Consider the following 21435-nt stretch of genomic DNA (forward strand, 5'->3'; position numbering starts at 1 on the left):
ATTAAGGTATGATCGCAGTATTTCATAGTTTTTTTTCCCCCAAAACTCATGTGTTGTCACTAAAAGCGTTATTTACGCGTTAAGAAAAAAAATGATTTTTAGCCGTTTTTGAACAATTGAAATCTGTTTTATTGTGATTACTCTTATAAGACAGAATTGGAGGTATTGATGCCAAAATCAGCTGATTCTAATAAAAATAAAAGTTTAAACTGCCAGTCTGTTTGTTTTAAAAACAAGAACCAGTAAGATGTGAATTAAAATATATATTCTGCCACAATATACAAATATATATACAAAACATAAATACAATAAACACTTACACACACACGCACACACACACACACACGCACGCACGCACGCACACAAAAACTCATTGAAATCCAATTTGATTTTTTTTACATTACTAAACAGAGCTTCGGAAAGAAATAAAAATATTTTTTTTAATAATTAAAAAAAGAAGTCAAAAGCCAAAAAGAAAAAAAAGTAATATGGAAAATAAACTTAATTCACATTTTGATTGGTATTTTAATAAAAAGTCAGAGCATCCAATTTGTTAAAATATATGACTTCCCAAACAAGAAACATATCTAAATCAATACATTTTTATACCTATTCCGTAAGTATATTTTGATAGTTTTTACATTTGACTAGAAAAAGTACTCATAACATAACCTTTGGCAATGGAAACAAAATTGATATAATCTCAACAAAACCATACAGAAAATAGGTAAAAAAGTTATAGGAGTGAACGTTCCCAACTTTGATAACATTCTAAAAATAATAAAGTAAGAAAATAAGAGCACCGCGGAGTGAACCCCAAAGCTCGACTGTATACTTTAGGTTGATGCAAGAAATAAGTAAAAGAAAATATTTTGCCATCAAAACCTTATTTCACTTTAATGATAAAAAATAAACATATGATTTAGGTAGCCAAATTAGCCTATAAGTAGGTGTTATTTTTTAAATTAAAAAATACGTACGCAACATCCCCCAGTTTAAAAAGCGCCTGAATCATGTGCAAAATTTAATCAAAATTAATTAAACACATAACAATATAATGCATTAAATTGAAAATATGTATATTTGCATCAACTGATAGTGTGGGCCTTTAAACCCGAGTATGGGCATTGCAACATGCGCATAATTTCTCTGGAAAAAAGAGTACCAAGAATTTGTGAATATCTTGAATTTGTATATATCATCAACGGTTTATGAGTTATGGCTTACGCTATTCAAGTATGTGCACGCTGATAACGATAACAACGACACCTTTGCTATGACAATTCCATTTTTATACGATTTTATTTTTCGTCGATAAACAAAACTGAACTGAGTCTTGGCGGTATATTAAAAGTTGCACTGTATTTAACATAAGTATTTTACAAACATTATGACTATGTGGTTGCGCTTTCACGATGTGCATACCACGTGATATTGACGTCATAAGTAAACAATATTTAGACCAATATTTCGGACTTAATTTTCGACCGGAGGTTGGTATTTTTCCATTATTGTCCAAAATACTTGTCTAAATGTTGTTAACATGAAGTGAATGTCACGTGGTATGTGCAACATGACGTATTATCTACAATCAATTCTACATCATCGAATAGTCAGTCCGCTAGTTTTTTTCTCCGTGAAAAAGCTTCTTAACACGAGCACTTGTCCTATCCCAATCAAGAGCACCACTACCGTCTCCCCAATGGACCAGGCCATCACTCGTCCATTCAGATCCTCGGCAAATGCTCTACCCTGCGTCTCCCGAAGTTTGAAATGGGTCTGGTCGTCCAGAACTTCATTCAGGTTGTCGTGGAGTGCTTGGCCGGCCGTTTCCATCTGGAAAAATAGGGGAGGTATGTAGATATATGCTAAGAATCAATAATCCAATATTTCACGGTGTTTTAAAGTGGATTGAGTTTCCAGTATGTCAAAATTTGCAATATATGCAAGATAGAGCTATTATCATACATGATTGTTTAAAGGTTCAATGCAATACATCATGTAGTTTCTGGGTAATTGACTACATGAGTAATTGACTTATATGTGCTAACATGCAAAACCTTAACCAGATTTTTTAAATCGAAAAACGAAAGTGGCAGATTTTAAATTAAATACAAGATGGATTTATCTAACTTCATTAATTATGGAGATTGAATGGTTGGAAGCCCCTGTGCAAAGTTTCAATGCAAGGCATGTCATATTTGCTGAAATATTGACTTAAATGTGGTCACATGCAAAACCTTAACCTGAATATCTAAGTCCGATAATAAAAGGCAATTATTTGCAAAACGCAGTTACCTTACTCGGTTTTTCAAGTAGGTTTGGAAGTTGAGTACCATTTTATGAAGTCTCAATGCAATATCTCAAGTAGTTGCTGAGAAATAAACCATACTATTACAGTAAACTACGAATAGTTTGGGAATATTCCTTGGCAGAGAGTGTAAGATAGGCTCACACCAAACAGAGCGTAGGGTGTTTTGCTGAAATGTTTACTGGGCAACCATGGTAGATATAGTAAATTGTATTTTAATTTATTTTTTACATACGGCTACTTTTTTTATCTTTGGCCGTGGTCAAGGCAAGAATTTTCAGCATGGCCAAATAATTAGATCTACTCACCTTGGGTTGGGGAAACAGACTCATTTAGACCATCAGATGTGTTTGTTATATCCAGGTTTCTTTATACTCCTTTAAGTTCATCTATCCAAACTATGCCTACCATTACCTAACTATTGTCCATACAATGGGACAACATACATGTATCTTTATTTTCTATTATCAATGCAATTAATTGACAGTTTAAGTCTCCCTGTATGGATATAGTTTTCTCCCACCTCAGATAAGTAGATCCAATAATTCAACAATGCTAGAAATTCTTATCTTGCCTACGGGCAAAGATAAAATGCCCGTATGGAACTCCTTTTTAATAGTCACCACATCGAAGTTACCTCCCTTGTTGAAGACAGTCGTCTGTAGCATCATAGAAACCTTGTCTTGTGGCAATATTTAGAACTATTTCTCGCTTCAAATATCACAATAAAAAAGTTTTCACGCACCTTTCATGAAATAATGCTCCACTCTCATCAGTTCTATTTAAAGACCGCTTTGACTATTTACATAGTCTGAATCAATGCGCGCATTTCCATGACAACCACGAGTTATCAAATATCTATACGCATTATTTTCAATACGCACAAGAGTTCCAGCAAAAAATACATTTTTACTTAATTTTGTTTAACTGAGGTGGGAGAAAAGCATCTACCATAGCCGCTCGTGTTATATAGGTTCATCCCGACCCTCGCGCAGTGTGTTTTGCGGAAACTCGGTAAACCTCGTTTCCGCAAAACACCTTACGCTCGGGTACGGATGAACACCCTTACTCTTACACTCTCTGCCATGGAAGATATACGTATAATCTCAAGTCACTCATTTAAAAAAGTTAATAACTAAACATTGAACATTTTGCGGCCATCTGATCAGGAAACAAGACGAACGATAAAGTTACAAAAGTTGTGTTTCAAAACGTATTGCTGTAATAGACAGTTTCTGCAATGTTTGTTTGATTTTAGTTTAAACTAATTTATTTTAGTTCTACCGTGACAAAAGCTTATTTAATCACTCTAGGGTCTGTCTCCTGGGCTACTAAGAAACCAGTAATGGAGTCCATTTTGAAAAAGTGCCCCAGGTGGGGATCGAACCCACCTCTTGGGTTATAGGCTGACACCTATACCACGCGAATACTCTCAGCTAGTGGGGATCGAACCCACAACCTCTTGGGTGATAGGCTGACACCTATACCACTCGAATACTCTCAGTTAGTGGGGATCGAACCCACCTCTTGGGTTATAGGCTGACACCTATACCACGCGAATACTCTCAGTTAGTGGGGATCGAACCCACAACCTCTTGGGTGATAGGCTGACACCTATACCACTCGAATACTCTCAGCTAGTGGGGATCGAACCCACAACCTCTTGGGTGATAGGCTGACACCTATACCACTCGAATACTCTCAGCTAGTGGGGATCGAACCCACAACCTCTTGGGCGATAGGCTGACACCTATACCACTCGAATACTCTCAGCTAGTGGGGATCGAACCCACAACCTCTTGGGCGATAGGCTGACACCTATACCACTCGAATACTCTCAGCTAGTGGGGATCGAACCCACAACCTCTTGGGCGATAGGCTGACACCTATACCACTCGATTTATCTCAGTTAGTGGGGATCGAACCCACAACCTCTTGGGTGCTAGGCTGACACCTATACCACTCGATTTATCTCAGTTAGTGGGGATCGAATCCACAACCTCTTGGGCGATAGGCTGACACCTATACCACTCGAATACTCTCAGCTAGTGGAGATCGAACCCACAACCACTTAGGTGATAAGCTGACACCTATACCACGCGAATACTCTCAGCTAGTGGCGATCGAACCCACAACCTCTTGGGTTATAGGCTGACACCTATACCACTCGAATACTGTCAGCTAGTGGGGATCGAACCCACAACCTCTTGGGCGATAGGCTGACACCTATACCACTCGAATACTCTCAGCTAGTGGGGATCGAACCCACAACCTGTTGGGCGATAGGCTGACACCTATACCACTCGAATACTCTCAGCTAGTGGGGATCGAACCCACAACCTCTTGGGCGATAGGCTGACACCTATACCACTCGAATACTCTCAGCTAGTGGGGATCGAACCCACAACCTCTTGGGCGATAGGCTGACACCTATACCACTCGAATACTCTCAGCTAGTGGCGATCGAACCCACAACCTCTTGGGCGATAGGCTGACACCTATACCACTTGGATACTGTCAGCTAGTGGGGATTGAACCCACAACCTCTTGGGCGATAGGCTGACACCTATACCACTCGAATACTCTCATCTAGTGGCGATCGAACCCACAACCTCTTGGGCGATAGGCTGACACCTATACCACTCGAATACTCTCAGCTAGTGGGGATCGAACCCACAACCTCTTGGGCGATAGGCTGACACCTATACCACTCGAATACTCTCAGCTAAAGGGGATCGAACCCACAACCTCTTGGGCGATAGGCTGACACCTATACCACTTGGAATACTCTCAGTCTAGTGGGGATCGAACCCACAACCTCTTGGGTGATAGGCTGACACCTATACCACTCGAATACTCTCAGCTAGTGGGGATCGAACCCACAACCTCTTGGGCGATAGGCTGACACCTATACCACTCGAATACTCTCAGTTAGTGGGGATCGAACCCACAACCACTTAGGTGATAAGCTGACACCTATACCATTCAGAATACTCTCAGTTAGTGGGGATCGAACCCACAACCTCTTGGGCGATAAGCTGACACCTATACCATTCAGAATACTCTCAGTTAGTGGGGATCGAACCCACAACCTCTTGGGCGATAAGCTGATACCTATACCACTCGAATACTCTCAGCTAGTGGGATCAAACCCACAACCTCTTATGTGATAAGCTGGGACCTTTACCACTCGACGACTTTCAGCTAGTGGGAACAAACCCACAACCTCTTGGGTGCTAGGCCGACACCTTTAACACTAGACCACTCTCACCCTTATATATGATTTTGATAGTTTAACTCTCGATTTAGTTGGTAAAACTGGTTTCATATTTCACCGTTATGACCTTATGCTTATTTTGTGGTGCATGTGTATGGTCGAGGATAGGTTGGCTTTATTTTGCTTTCTTTTTTTAAACTGTATATGAATGGCAGAATCAATAATACATGTATAACTACCATCTTGTCATAATTTCTTTAAAACTGCAAAACTTGAAAAAAGAAAACATCGTAATGGTTTATTGACAATTCAAGGAAGTATTAGGTAAAAATAAAATTACAGCAATATTTACAGAAGATCATACAATCTTCATTACAGACATCAAACAGTGTGGATTTTCATTGAGACTTCATGTATATTGAATGTGCATAGTTATTAAATAAGATAATATTACATCATTGAATTGAATACGAATATGGTTGATTAAAAAGGAAATGTGTTAAACTAATATACTTTAATTGAAACAAACCTTTGCGAGTTTTTATCTATTTAAATCAACAATTTTAATAAGCATCAGATGAACATTCACGTTTTATTCTCTTTTTATCATAAGTACTTTTTTGATGGCAAATAGTGCTAAAATACAATAAACGTATATACATGTAGCAAATACATTTTCAACATATTCATTATGACATAAGTCAAAAGTTATTACACTGTTCTTACTTCTTAAAGCTGCACTCTCACATAATTGACAGTTTTGATTTTTTCTTTTAATTTTTGTAACAGAATCAGTTGATTTTGGAATCAATACATTCCATTGAGACAAATAAGAGATTTAACATTAGAACAGATCTTAATTGTTTCAAACACTTCCGAATAATTTATTTTTCTTAAAATGTGAGTAACGCTTTTAGCAATCAAGCATTAATTTTCTAACATAAATATAAAAAATATAAAAAAAACTCATTACCTGTGATCTGATCTTTTGTCAGCAATCTAATAACACTGGTCTCTAGGTATTTACACAAATATTGGCTCATTCAAAAACAAAACAAAGTTGTCAAAACAGTCAATCTGTGTGAGTGCAGATTTAATAGAAGAGTAAAAATTACGTAAAATACAACTTCCAAAATTTAACATTTTTACTATTTAAATTTCAAACAATATAACTTGAGTTCCAGGTAAGCTTACGATTCTTGATCTATATGGTTAGCTGTTTGCTTATGGACATTCAAGAAATACAAAACAGAATTGATTTCAAACTCGCTGTTACTGATTTGAGTAATCTAAGGCCAATCAAAACTATAATATTAACAAAAATAAGTGCAAGTGACCCACACAACAAGAGCGCAGGGCAAACAACAGCAATTTTAACAACTTTGCTCTTTAATAGCTGTTTAACATCAATTTAAAAAAATTGTTTTTACTGTGTGAGAATCTCAAACTGAGACCCAAGACCTATGTGAATAGTGGCCCTGTTTTAACGCTCATCTGTTGTTTGTAAGTCCTACATTTGGCTTAACTCAGCACATGGTCTCCAGAAACAAAAACGCCAAGTTTCATTTTAGTATCTTGAATGTTTTTAAAGTCATAACCAACATTAAAAGTCCTGCACAACAATGACACTATTGACAACAACAGCAAAACTTTGACAACAAATAAACTGAGGAGCTAAATATGAAACATCCATTTATCATCCTGAGCATAAATTAAAAACACAAAAAATCAACATTCTCACTATGAAAAGATAACATTACATGTATACAAAACACAAATAAATGTTACTTTCAATGGTTTGCTATATGCAATCATTATAATACATGTATATAAAGTGAGCAAGCATTTTTTGTGATATATATGTGTATGAACATGACTTCTAAATACAGTAAAAACAACACAGTGTCTATTCGAGGATGGCCATTTGCAGGATTTACCCTTTTATATCTTATAAGATATCACTTTAATTTGTAGCATGCGCATGACAATCCCATATCTGAATAGAGAAACCCATAGAACATTTAAATTTCCAGGCTGTATTTGTTTACATGAACACTGGTAAGAAACATGCAAGGTATGGTACTGATTAGATAATAACACATTTTTTCCATTCATCAATTTAAGGAAAGTGACTCCCTATTTTCAATAAAATAATAATTTTCTGAAAAAATTGTGTTTGGTTTGGTGTGTATGTATACCCTTTTCCAATATCGTCTGTAAACTAAAATATAAAAAACAGCCAATTGTATAACACCAGCTAATTCATTGGTTTGGTTAAAGTTAGACAAAAATGTTTATTCATTGGTCAATAATTATCCAATGAGGACTGTTGTCCAATCAAAATGCTTGCATGTGCAAACTTACCAGTCTATTGCAATTCGGCCCTGTACTTGAACCATTCAATCATATTCAATTATTCAAAAGAAGATTTTGACGTGGCCCTCCCATATTATCGCCACTGTTTTAAAAGTGAGATGAGAAACTTTGCCATGCTTATGGATTTCTAGAATAGACATTTGGACACATTCAAAACTCTGACAAGTGAACTGAAATCCCCGTATCTCTGCTACATAATATCTATGATATTACAACATGCAATTCTTGGTGATTGAATAATCATTATTGAACATATTATGCAATCTGCACCCATTGAACATTCTCGATCATCAGAGGTTTGACAATGATAAATCATCGCTCTGGTGTATAAGCATGCCATTAAAATCAACAAAAAAGACTGAACTATCCATTAAAAGAAGTGAATACAAACTTAACACCTCTGAAACAACTTAAGGTGTCTGATATACAAAAAAGCTTGCCATTTCACCCAGCCATTGGCAATAATGTTAAATTTTGATACCTGCTGACCCTTTATATTTGTCATATCATCTGACATGATGTATATTGCTTGCTAAATACTTATATATGTGTAAATATAGGGCTGAAAATACACTACGGTAAGTATAATAATTGCAGTTTGTGCTTTTGTTCTTGTCTCAACTGTAATTGGATGTGAAATTATCTATTTTGCAATCTTAGGATGTGATATCAATGTGAAATGACCATTTTTTGCAAAATCTGGATGTGAAATCACCTATTTTGCAATCTTTGGATGTGAATCTATTATTCCATCTTTGAATGTTAAATTATTTATTTTTTTACATCTTTGGACATGAAATTACTTATTTTGCAAGCTTTGGATGTGAAATTATCAATTTTTCAATTTTTGGTCAGAAAAATATTAAAAGAAGCAAAAAGGTGTTTAAATAACAATTAGTCTAAATAGATAGGAGACAAAAATTAAGAAAGTGTAAATTATTTTAGACATGACAATTATGTCAACTCAATTGCTTCTTTCAAGCTTTCAGCAGAGAGTGAAGCAATCTTAGAAGCTGATCTTGAAAGATTCACTTGAGATGGTGTCAAACAAAAATATCTTGCAAGAAAACCATATCTGAATTGTTATATATCTATAATAAAAAATATATGAATGAATTCTTTGATGTTGGAATGGCTTAAATACATTTAAGCTGTTATCTTACTGTAATGGAAAAATTATGTATATCTATTAATTTTATAATAATTTCTGAAAATTGACTCTTTCAAACAATAGGGTGTAGCAGTCAGAGTGTAGTCAGAATGTAGTCAAAACGCAGCAGGGTGCTGGAAAAGGGCAGGGAGTTGCGGCCCTGCTATTTAGGTCTAGCTCAGCCAGGAGCACTGAGTTTTCATAAGATTCAGTATGGAACATTATGTACTATCATTCTTAATTGAAATAAGAGCAAGAATGATTTCATTTTCTATATAATTATACAATTCTAATTATTTTTCTTTCTTTCTTATTTATCTATTTCATAAAAATATATAACAAACTTTGCTCCTTTTTTCATTGAAATAGAGAGATAATGTTTATAATGCCAGTGTCAATTGACCATGAAAAAAACAAAACAAAACGTTTATTCTAATTAAAGGAAGACTGCTGTTCCATAATATATCAAACCAAAGAATTCGAAAGCTGTTTCAATAAATGGCTTCATTGATTTCATTTTAATATCTTTACATCTTAACAATTGTACAGGAGAAAAAGTATTACATTATAAACCTTGTTTCTGTAAAAAAAATCCATTATTTCTCAAACCAAAGAATTCAAAATTAATTTCAATAAATTACTGCATTGTTTTCAATTAAATAGCTTTTTATGACTGAACAGGAGAAAAAGCATTACTTTATAAACCTTTTTTGCCTTAAAAAATCCCTAACTATGATTGGCATATCTTAAACTTTAGTGCGCAACAGACACATATATATATAACTTGTTTTAAGCTAAAATGTGCATGTAATGATATGAGTGTTATTCAAACCCATATTTATACATGTATTACTTGCTTTAAGGCCAACTGTGTGTTATATAGTTTATGAACATTATTCGAGCCCAACTTTATGGTCAATTGACACCAGCTGTACAGACCTTGTGAAACTATAACGTGCATTATACAATGATACTTATTCAAACATAAATATTCCTAAATAAAATTAATTGAACACAGTCTTATAATCACGGCGCTCGTCCGCCACGCTTTTCCGTGAAAAAACTTCGTAACACCAAAACCTGTCCAAGACCGATTAACAAAATGACGCATGTCTGTCCGATGGACCACATCATAACTCGTTTGTTTAAATCTTCAGCGTGCTTTCTCCCCTGAGTTTCACGCATGCGATGATGAGTTTGATAGTCAAGAACGTCTGTAAGTGACTCATGCGAGTTCACGGCCGATGTTTCAAGCTGCAAAAAGAGGAGACAACTTAGTTTTTGATTTACTGAAAAATATAATTACACTTTTAAGAGAGAATGCTTTTAACCTTCCCAGAATTAAAATAATGTGTACAACTGTAATAATGGAGTTGGAATAATGTTCTTTCTATGTCTTCAAAAAACCTACATGATTGTAGTATGTAGAGTTTTTACAAAAAAATTATCACCATTTTCCTCCTGCATATTACAGTGTATGTATACTAACTAATAATTTGTGTCATAACTGCTACGTTGGAAAGAAATATTTTGCCTCAAATGAAGACTTAAAACAAAGATAACTTTTATTTTTCCTCACCATTATAAATGAAACAAAGGGCAATCTATGCCGCTAATAGAACCCTGTCGTTTTTTACCGGAGTTTGATAAGGTGATTAGTTTTATCGAACACTTCAACAAACCTGTTTCCAAAATAATGTTTTGAAAGCGCTCCATCAGACAGCGGTTTTGTGAAGAGGTTTGTCGAAGTGTTCTAAGAACCTTAACTCTCAGTAAAATTCTGGTAAAAGATCAAATGCGAGGCTCTGTTAGTGACGTAGACTGCACTAGGTTTCATTTAAAATGGTCAAGAATTAGTAAAGTTAACTCTGTTTAAAATCTTCATTCGAAGCATCAAAGCAAAATATCGCCTTTCAACGTAGCCTAATGGCGCAATTTATCACATGGTATACACACACTGTAAAGTCTACAGCTAATTTTGTACAGAGCTTTAATATAGGGGGCCCTTACTTTAATTTAGCGAGAGGGGCCACAGCCATTTTGATTTGGAAATTGTGAACATATGAGAAGGAAGTTTAGGGGAAAAAATTTATTTTAACAAAATCATCACAAATGTTCAACCTTTGTTAAAAAAAAATCCACATTGACTATGTTACATTCGTAGAGGCTTATTGTTTGTTTCAGTGTAAGATTGTTAGATATTTCACTAAGTGAGCATAATTTTATATTTCACGAGTGGAGTAGCTACGAGTGATATATTTGCTTTCCTTGTTTATGAGGTGAAAAACATTGCATTCATACACTAAACAAACAATTATTCTTTACCTAAAAGTGGTTTTAAAAGTTATTTCATTACATTTTACTAGGAAAACACACCAATCTGTTTGGGGACATAACATCATTTTGAAATGCCATTCTGAAAATTATGTCTCAGCCCTGTGCAGGCTGATGCTTGGTTTTGGATGTGAGAGCAGGCTTAGTTTCAAACTATGAAACAAATAATTTTACTATTTAAAACAGTGAAATATCATTTTCATTTTACTGATAAATATCTATAACCACTGGAAAGTAATGTAACTATTTATTCCCTTGATATGATCATATATATTCATATATGAATACTTTAAAGTGCTAATCCCAAGGGGGATGTTTTTATTCACATGGGGTTTGGGGGGTGGGGTATATTATATTGATGGACCACATATTTTGGTCTTATACAAATTTCAAGTGACTTGTCATCCAATTCAATATATTTTTAAATTACCAGTACCAAAATCGTCAAAATCAGACTGGCAAACTGTTGGTTTTTAAAAGCAGGGTTCAATATGCCTCAGGATGAGCTTCAATAAACAAAAAGCATATGCCAGACCCCATTACAAATGATATGAAAATGTAAGAGGGACTGTTTCTTAATTTGATATTTCCACGAAACGGCCTGACTAGAAATGGTGAAGTGCTCCAGTATAATCATTTATGAAGAACATTAAAAGCAGAAAAACTTGGAAGAAAGTAATGAAAACAGAAAGATTTTGAATTTAGCCAAAAAGTCACCAAAAAGAGTTTAAAATGAAAGAAATATAATTACATTTATTTCTTAATTTACAAACTGTGTTGTCTTCTCTTTTTTTACAATATATACCTTAGAACCATTGCCAACACCATTATATATGAATATAAGCATACAAGCGGTCCTAGGGCTGATATGTCAACCATTGTCTGTGTTTCTAATATAAACAATAACAGGCACAATTCAAAACATGTTTTAGTCAGTCATATTATCATGAATACATTTGTATCTAATATATATAATATACAAAGATCCATTGTATTTGTTTATGCAAAATGTGTTGAAACTAATTTGTTTTTTTAGGAATACCTAAGCATCAAAATGATGTAAATGTATTATTTTAAAACTTTTTTTCTGAAAATTGACTCTGTCAAACAAAAGGGTACAGCGGGGTTGTAGTTAAAAGGTAGCAGGGTGCTGGAAAAGGGCAGTTGGGTGCCAAACCCTGCTATTTAGGCGTAGCTGGAGCACGGTCAGTGTATACAGTGTCTACCATGTGTTTTTATAACAGTACTTGATGTATTCAAATAGAGCCAGAACTGAAGCAATCATGTAAGGCATCACGATGAGCCTGGAAATATTCTGTTGGAGCCCCAAAGACAAACACCGAAATAAAGGTTATGACAATACCTTATGAAATAATCAAGCTTAGAATATCACAGACTTTGAACAGACAGACAATAAAATAACAACACCTTCCACCTCCAACAGCTGACAATACAACAATTCACCATTCTACTCATGCAGTGTCATAATACTGATAGCTGAATATATGATGTAAAAAAGTATTTAACTTTTAAAGCTGCACTCTCACAGATTGAAAGTTTTGACAACTTTTTTATATTTTGTCTTGGAACTAGCCAAGTTATGCGAAGATGCATGTATACTAGTCATATATTACTGCTGACAAAAATTAGATCGCAGATTTTTATATTTAAGTTAAAAAATTGATGTTTTCTGCACTTTTCTTAAACAGAACTTTACATGTAGTAACACTTTTAGCCATAAAACATTATTTTTCAGCTTTAAAGTCCTATTACAGTTTTAACTTCATTTTCAAAATTTACAATACCTTAATCAAAAAGAAGCTACACCTTTTATTTTATTTTTTATTGTTTTTAGTGAATAATTGTGAAATATTAACTTAAATTTGCCACTCTCTCACAATTGTCTTAAAATTAAAAATTGGTGTGTTCAATAGAATCTACAGAATTGGAATCGTATACATGTTGAAGAGATTAGACAAAACAATTGACAGAAATGTAGATTGGCTGTCATAAAAGCGAAAAAGGAAAATAGGATTAGGATTTATCATTATTTTATTATAAAGCTTTGCATTTATAAACAGGTGTCTTTGCATAATTAAGATTGAGGTAAGAAACCCTTGTTATTCAATGTATTTTTCCCCAGATCTGAAAGCTGAAAACCATCAGATGAAGTTAAACATAGAATGATTATTGCTTGGCCTTTAATATTAAACCATGAATGTTTAACTGGTACTTACAAAGGTCATAGCTGTGGCTTGAGCATCAACGTTCTTGAAGACTTGGTCATCCTCGTCTCCAACTTCAAGGTCAAAATACACTACCTGAAACATGAAACTCGGTCTTAATCATGGTAGGGCAAAAAAACAAGAAACGCGACAAAACCAGGTTTTCAATGATTGATGGACTAAAGTTATTCAGTTTCAACCATACTTCTATTTTTAGTAACAGTGAGCTTGACCCTAGAAGCCCTATACGCAATCCCATCAAATGTCTCCATAAACTCTTCCTTTATACCAAGTTTGGTCAAGATATGTGAACTCTGACTAAAGTTATTCAGTTTCAACCATTCTTCTATTTTTATTAACAGTGACCTTGATTTTAGGGACCCCAAAGGCAATCCCATGAAAGGTCTTCATAAACTCTTCCTTTATACCAAGTTTGATCAAGATATGTGAACCCTGACTAAAGTTATTCAGTTCAACTGATTTTCTATTTTTAGTAACAGGGACCTTGACCTTGACCCTAGGGACCCCAAACACAATCCAATGAAAAGTATCCATAAACTCTTTTATAGACCAAGTTTGGTCAAGATATGTCAACCCTTACTGAAATTATTCAGTTTAATTGGTGAGTTTGACGCCGCCCGCCTAAACAAAGACGTTCGTCATTCTAATAACCAGGTTTCACTATGTGAAAACCTGGTTAAAAATGGTTTGGTTTACGATAAGGGTTACATCCTTTTCTAAAACAGGGAGGGTAGGTAGGCTTTTTTTTTTTAAATCTCTTTTTTTTGGCTTGACATGTATTACAGTATGAATGTTATTGTCATCATTGGAGATTGGTTTTCTGTAAAGCTTCAAATCACACACAATTTCTTTCTTTTTTTTTAATTTTCATTTCTTTTTAACAATTGGATATAACAAGAGCTGTCACAGAGACAGCGCGCTCGACTATTCCGCCGCTTTTCAATGCAATAATGGTTGAGTACCATTGTATAAAGTCCCAATGCAATCCATCAAGTAATTGCTGAGATATTAACCTATGTGTGCTTACATGCAAAACCTTAAACAGAATTTCCAAGTCAAATAATAAAGGCCCATAATTTGCATTATATTCAAAAAAGTGTTATCTGGGAATACATATCTAATATTTCAACGCAATACATGATATTTGATGAGATATTGACTTAAATGTGGTTACATGCAAAACCTTAACCAGAATTTCTAAATCGAATATTAAAGGGCAATTATTTTGCATTAATGCAAACTAGAGTTATCTAACTTGGTTAATTTAGTAGGTTGGATGGTTGAGTACCATTGTATAAAGTCTCAATGCAATACCTCAAGTAGTTGCTGAGATATTAACCTATGTGTGCTTACACGCAAAACCTTAACCAGAATTTCTAAGTCGAATAATAAAGGGCAATTATTTGAATTAAATGCAAACTAGAGTTATCTAACTTGGTTAATTTAGTAGGTTGGATGGTTGAGTACCATTGTATAAAGTCTCAATGCAAAACCTCAAGTAGTTGCTGAGATATTAACCTATGTGTGCTTACACGCAAAACCTTAACCAGAATTTATAAGTCAAATAATAAAGGCCTATTATTTGCATTATATTCAAATATTTGATAATTATATCTAACTTCATTAATTTAGTATGTAAGATAGTTTGGAATACATATGCAAAGTTTCAATGCAATAACTGATGTATTTACTGAGATAATGACTTAAAGGTGCTTACATGCAAAACCTTAACCAAGGTGTGACGCCAACGCCAATGACGCCGCCGACACCAGGGTGAGTAGTATAGCTTTCCTTATTCTTCGAATAGTCAAGCTAAAAACGGTAGGGTTGGTAGGTAAGGTCGGGTAACCCGAACCAAATGTACTTTTTAGGCCTAGTCATTTTGTTTGAAAATACATGGTAATAGGGCTTCCGTGAAAGGAAGTTGGGGAATATATTGAAGAAATGGGTTTAAACTTCCAAAAATTGATTCCTTAGAAGTACAAAAGTTCAAAATATCAAAACCTGGTGTTAATATGACTTTTACTGTCACAATTTGAATCAGTCTTGAATTGAAATGAATAATTATAATATTTATGCAAATCATTTGATTTTTAACATTCTAGTTGTGGAAAAAGATTCGGGAGACTTAAACTGCCACATTTTGGTGAAAAACTTCCGAAATTGATGGACAGAAAGTTCATACTTCTAGTATCAAATTCTTATAGGAAGCCCTGTGGTAAATTGCCTCAAGTAAACAGCTTCAGTACACTCAATGAGTTAGACCCACATTCTGTACCGCGGATTTTTGCTATCACGCCCAACACAATGAATTTATCGACTGTCCGTGTTCCTCAGAGTTTGAATTTAACGCCCTTGGAAAGTGATTTGTTGACAGAAAAATTACTAACGAGGCGTTCCTAGGAGGGGTAAAACTCTGCGGACACTGATAAGAATCTACACTAGTTATTTTTTTATTAAAAATTTCAACGGATAATGACGGTTCCAGTAAATTGCTATTATTCTTTTTTCTCTGCCCATTTTGCTTGAAGTTAGCTTACCACAAGAATGCAGTCGTATTTTACATATTGCATATGCATCTTATAAACATGCTTTTTACTAATGACTGAATACATTGATAAACACATTTCACCCGAAAAAGGCTATGTTACTTATTACACATTTTTGGAAAATCAGGAGGTCAAACACGCGTTCAAAATTCACAGCACATGGTTGAAGGCCTTCTTGTCTCTTTTTCTTTGGAAAATTCCCTCAAATGTCTTAGCTATTTTTAACCACCAATAATAAATATTATATTTTATTTTGTATTGATCACGCGCGTGACGTCAGAGGTCATGTTTCAGAATCATGTAAAATGAAGGCTGTTTTATGATGCAATACAATAAGTGGCAGTACATCAATGATTCAATGTGTATTTAATATTAACAAGTGAAGATAATACACAAATACAAATTAAATGCTGGTAAGGATCTTTTACGATCAACAATGTCTATAAGCATAAACAGGGCTTCTAAAACTTTAGAACCTCAATCGGTCCGGACCCGGCGACAGCCCCCCCCCCCAACCCCCTCAAAAAAGAAAGACCTGTTCAAAAGTCCGATTTTATAGAAATGTCATACATTTTCGCGACGTCTTTTATGTCAATATTTTTTACAATGTGGCAATTCGTAAGAGGGCTCTAGAGCCAGCATAGCCGATTCAAATAGCCATTGATACAAGTTTAATTCAAATGAGATTCTCATTGAGTTCTGCGGCGTTTCTAACAAGAAAGACTGTGATCGTAAATAACTGTGGCTGTCGGGAGGCGGTCAGACGACAAAAAAATGAAACAGTTTATGATTTATTTGCTTAATGCTTCTTTAGTGGTTCAACATTCTGAGAATCTTGAATAATAGTATATATCTAGATTTATAATCGGGGCAACAAGCTTAAAGTGTGATATCGACAACGATTTTTTCATTACTGCGAATAAATATGACGTATGCGGCGGACACAGCTGTCAGACAATGTACTGTAGTTAATCAAGCGTATCGCTGTTGATAGCCTATATATTATTACGTTAATTATTTCGGTATTTTAATGCTTTCACGGATTAACAATGACATGCATTTATCTTTAAAGCCGTTTTTAATCAGCAATGGTACTTTATAACAATTTAAATTTAACCGTTTTGTAATCAACAAACGGATATCATGTAATGATCGACGACGACATAGCATATTGCCATGTGAAAATATGGACCGATTTTAACACTTAATCAGGAAAGCTGCAAGCAGATAATTAACACATAGTTTGTTTAACTGTGTCTTCTGCTTATACCAAAACACGAGATTGGACGGATTGCAAGCGTCTGTTAATTAACAGATAGGCAATAGAGTGATCAGCGTAGCGGAAAAAGCAGCTGGTCGCATCGGTCTCATGGTAACCAAGACACTTTTATGACCTATTGGATGTGGTTTTGAATGTGTGAATGACCCATGAATGTTTGTGTATTACAATTTCTACATCTTTTACTGACTTAGTCGTTTTGGACCGAAATTACAAAAAAAATAGAAAATTTCGGAGCGATTTTTTTTACACTTTTTGAAACTGAAATCGGTCTGGCTTGGTCAAAATCGGTCCAGACCGGCAAATTGCCGGTTTTTAGAAGCCCTGATCATAAAAACAAATAACTTGTGAACAAGAATGATTTCTTGCTTATCTGATTAGGCACGGAGTTCCGCCACAGGTTAATAAAACTGACAATTTTCCATGCTATTGTTTATATTAAACTTGGCGGTAAACCAGCCACTCGGAGGAACTCGGTGGGATTTTAGCGAGGGCAACAGTATTACCCTCAAAGGAAATCCACGATCATCAACTTAATCCCTCGTAGTGATTCAGGAAAGTGGGTCTTACTCGTTGAGTGTACTGTATCATCTCAACCTTTTTTTAGTTGTGGCATAGGACAACCACAAAAACATTCAAAGCTTAATATAAGTTTCCTTCAACAACGAAACAGCAGGGGGTTTTATTTCCAATTTTTACAATTTCACAGTCACCCATAAATCTTACCTTGTGGGTAAAAGTGGAGAATTCATTGCTAAAACAAAACTTGAATACTCCGGACTCCTCTGCCTTCCAAGTAAAACTGTCATACTGTTTCTTAACATCCTTGTACAGCACCTAATAAATAAACATGGTTCACCATTGTTTACATCAGACAAAATAATGATAAATTACAGGCCTTTTTATAAACATTATTAGAACAAGTATTTTAACTTATGTTTATGCGACAAATTATCGCTTATGTCTTTAGTTGGGAAGTAAAAATCAGGGGGTAAAATAAAGCCTTTTGAAATTTAATAGAGTCCAACCTTTCCATTGGGTGCTGTCAGCTCCATGTCCACGTCATAATGTCCGCCGGTGATCACCTGAAAACCCAAATAACATTCAATATTCCTTCTTTAAGATCAGTTAACTTTAAGAGAATATCTGTCTTTGAGTTCTAACAAAATTAGGTCCAAAACAATGAAATAAAAAACAGCAGTTATTATTCTAATGCAGCAGGGTATTCATAGATTTATCTCATGCAGAATTAAATGTCTTATTAATTCGGACATAACACATGCAACGATAAATCTAAATTATAATAATAAATATTGTAACTTTCCACTAAATAAACTTAGCAATTAGATCTTAAATAGGAAAACAAAAAGTTTATGCACCAGTAAATTGTAACCACAGACCCCCCCCCCAGTCCGGGGATAGCCGGGGAAAAGGGCCATGTTTTTACTTTCCATGTCCCCTGCAGGGCCGGGTGACCGCAGTGGTTTTGTCATAGCCCTAAATTTAGCGGAGATTGGGCCTTATATAGAGTCTCTGGGGCGCAGGGGCATTTGGCCGGGGTTTAACCATCAGTTCGTCCCGGGGTTGGCTGGACCGGAAGTCAGTCGCGGCTATTCCCCGGACCTGGGGGGGGGGGGCCGTGGTAACAATTGACTGGTGCATTAGTATGAACAAGTAGCGTCACTTAAACAAATATGGCAGAGACTCTGAAGCAGCTGTTCAGTTGGTCTTCAGATAAAACAAAAACAAAACAGTAACATTATTTTTTAGGAAAATCACTGGTAATTGTGGGTTTTAGCCCTGCATTATCTGCACTTGCCCAATTTCAGCTCTTTCTTCAAGCTGTATAATGATTTATCTTAGTTTAAAACATCTCATTTTACCTGGAACTCTAGGGTACTTTCGACTCCTTTTTCTACCGATTCGAAAAAACATTGTTTTTCGTTGTCAGGCAGTTCAAATGTCAACTCATTTGCATAAGCAATGCACAAATACATTGCTAACACAGTAAATAAACAATATAGTATATCCATGGCTAAATAAATTGAGTATTATCGCATAAAATTGTTTATTTGATCAATATTTCAATAAAAATACGCGTTTCGACCGGCTGTTGTTTCCAAGATGGCGACTTCCACGCAGTCAAAGCGGTGTTTGGGTAAATTTCGCCTAAACCTGCACCCTACTGTACACGTTCAGACGTGTCCTTACGTTCTTAAGCGGACATAAATCATATGAGTAAAAAGGATGTAAAATGCTTCTAACTATTGGTCTTAGGTTAAACTATGTACTGTATATGGTGATGTAAACGCAAGATACAACAGACCCGTCGTCGGCTTTGTAAAAGTGGTCTTGCTAAAGCGGACCTAGAGTTATTTCGTACCATAGTCATTTTGTACCCTCTAATTGAACGGTCATCTTGTATCATTCGGAGGGTTATTTCGTACCCTTCCGTTGGTCACTATGTACCCTACCGATCGATCAATATTTATTTTGCACCATGCGAAGGTTTTATTACTATTTAAAGGGTACGAAGTAACCGAAAACCAGATTGTACAAACTAACTTAGTACGAAATGAGTGTAAACCTGACCAAAAGTCGTCGCTGAAGCGTGTCCGGTTTGTAAAAGCGCGCGTTTTCGGGTATTTGTTTGAAAATCATTTAATTTACAACGATAATGCAACCAAATATTACAACATTTTAATAAAGCACTCTCGTTGGCACGATATGAAACGCGAGAGTGTGGTAAATTGTGTTGTGTGGGGAAAACCGGAGTACCCGTGGGAAACCCACGCACTCTTCCGGCTTGGTAACCACAAACCAAACTCAAATGCGCCCAGACCGGGAATCAAAGCCGGGTCGCCTATGTGAGAGCGAGTGCACCATTCGGAACTCCTCGGCCATTTTTTCGAAAACAGCCTCGGGTGTATTTGGAAGGTTAACATACTCAAAAAGCGGTACGTTATGTCCGCTGCAGCTAAATCGAGTAGTAATTGTATATAGCAGTTAAACTTTATGACTTAACTCTTGGGAATCATAGTCATGTTTGCAATAATACACTTCACTTGCAATCAATTTAAACTTAGATCAATAAATACAACTCTAAAACACTACGTTTAATTAATGTTATAATTCAAAAATATACGAACTACTTCAACTGATGTAACGGCATACATCCGAGGTTGTTTTCGATAAAAAAAAATGGCCGAGGAGTTCCGAATGTACAATGTGCTTACCGTCCGAAGGCACCCCGGTCATTTCCATGGCAAGCAATCTCGGATGAAGGGCAAATTACACCAATTCGAAGGTGTCTACTCATTATCACATGCCTTATTCATTTTAATTGTCACATGACAGTAAACCAAATCATGGTAATACCATTTCAGACCTTTAGCTACTTTCCATATTTTGAGGATTTGAAGCTGAATTGTTTGTGATTTCAAAACAGACTGGATCTACTTGATTTCCTTTTTTCGCCACATTGTTTGTACTCGTACACATGATATGATCATTTTACCGAATACAAAGTGGTAAATTTTAACCAAAAAAAATAAAATAATTAAATAATCCTATACAAAATTTAATAATTTCAATTTCGCTGTGTTCTTATAAAAATATAGTTGTAAACAAAGAGAAATTGTTGAATGAGCGGATGTTTTACGATCGTCACTACTCGCCGAGAGTGTTATCTGATTTTTGAACAGGGTTGTTTTCAACCCTGTTCAGTGTAGCCACAAACTCGACACTTACAACAGAATTTTTTTTATTAATAGTAACAAATGTCGCCTGCCAATTTACCACCAAAAATGTAGTTTGAGAAAGTGCAGACTATATAAATTACAAGCTATATATTTCCAATAACCGAGGTAGATTTGACAAAGCAAGAAGCAACCTAGCGCAATATATATTCAAATAATTTAATCTGTTGAACTTAGATAAAGATAACATTAAAGTAGTATCCCTGCGCCAAAAA

General features: G+C 35.2%; 1 protein-coding gene across 2 annotated transcripts; it reads right to left on the minus strand.

Moving 5' to 3' along the window:
• Positions 1 to 247: 247 nt before the first annotated feature.
• On the minus strand, positions 248 to 19604 carry LOC128222031 (transmembrane emp24 domain-containing protein 7-like). 2 transcript variants are annotated; one of them, XM_052930775.1, is made up of 5 exons: positions 19346 to 19604; positions 18491 to 18547; positions 18189 to 18299; positions 13626 to 13709; positions 248 to 1836 (listed from the first exon to the last, which is right to left on the minus strand). In XM_052930775.1, the coding sequence occupies exons 1-5, from the start codon at positions 19493 to 19495 to the stop codon at positions 1603 to 1605; spliced, it is 636 nt and encodes a 211-aa protein (XP_052786735.1). In that variant the 5' UTR covers positions 19496 to 19604; the 3' UTR covers positions 248 to 1602. The 2 variants fall into 2 exon arrangements, with proteins under 2 accessions (XP_052786735.1, XP_052786737.1); XM_052930777.1 differs by lacking the exon at positions 248 to 1836 and adding an exon at positions 5813 to 10308.
• Positions 19605 to 21435: the final 1831 nt, after the last annotated feature.

This window comes from Mya arenaria, chromosome 16 (assembly GCF_026914265.1).
Source record: "Mya arenaria isolate MELC-2E11 chromosome 16, ASM2691426v1".
Classification (NCBI taxonomy): Eukaryota; Metazoa; Mollusca; class Bivalvia; order Myida; family Myidae; genus Mya; species Mya arenaria.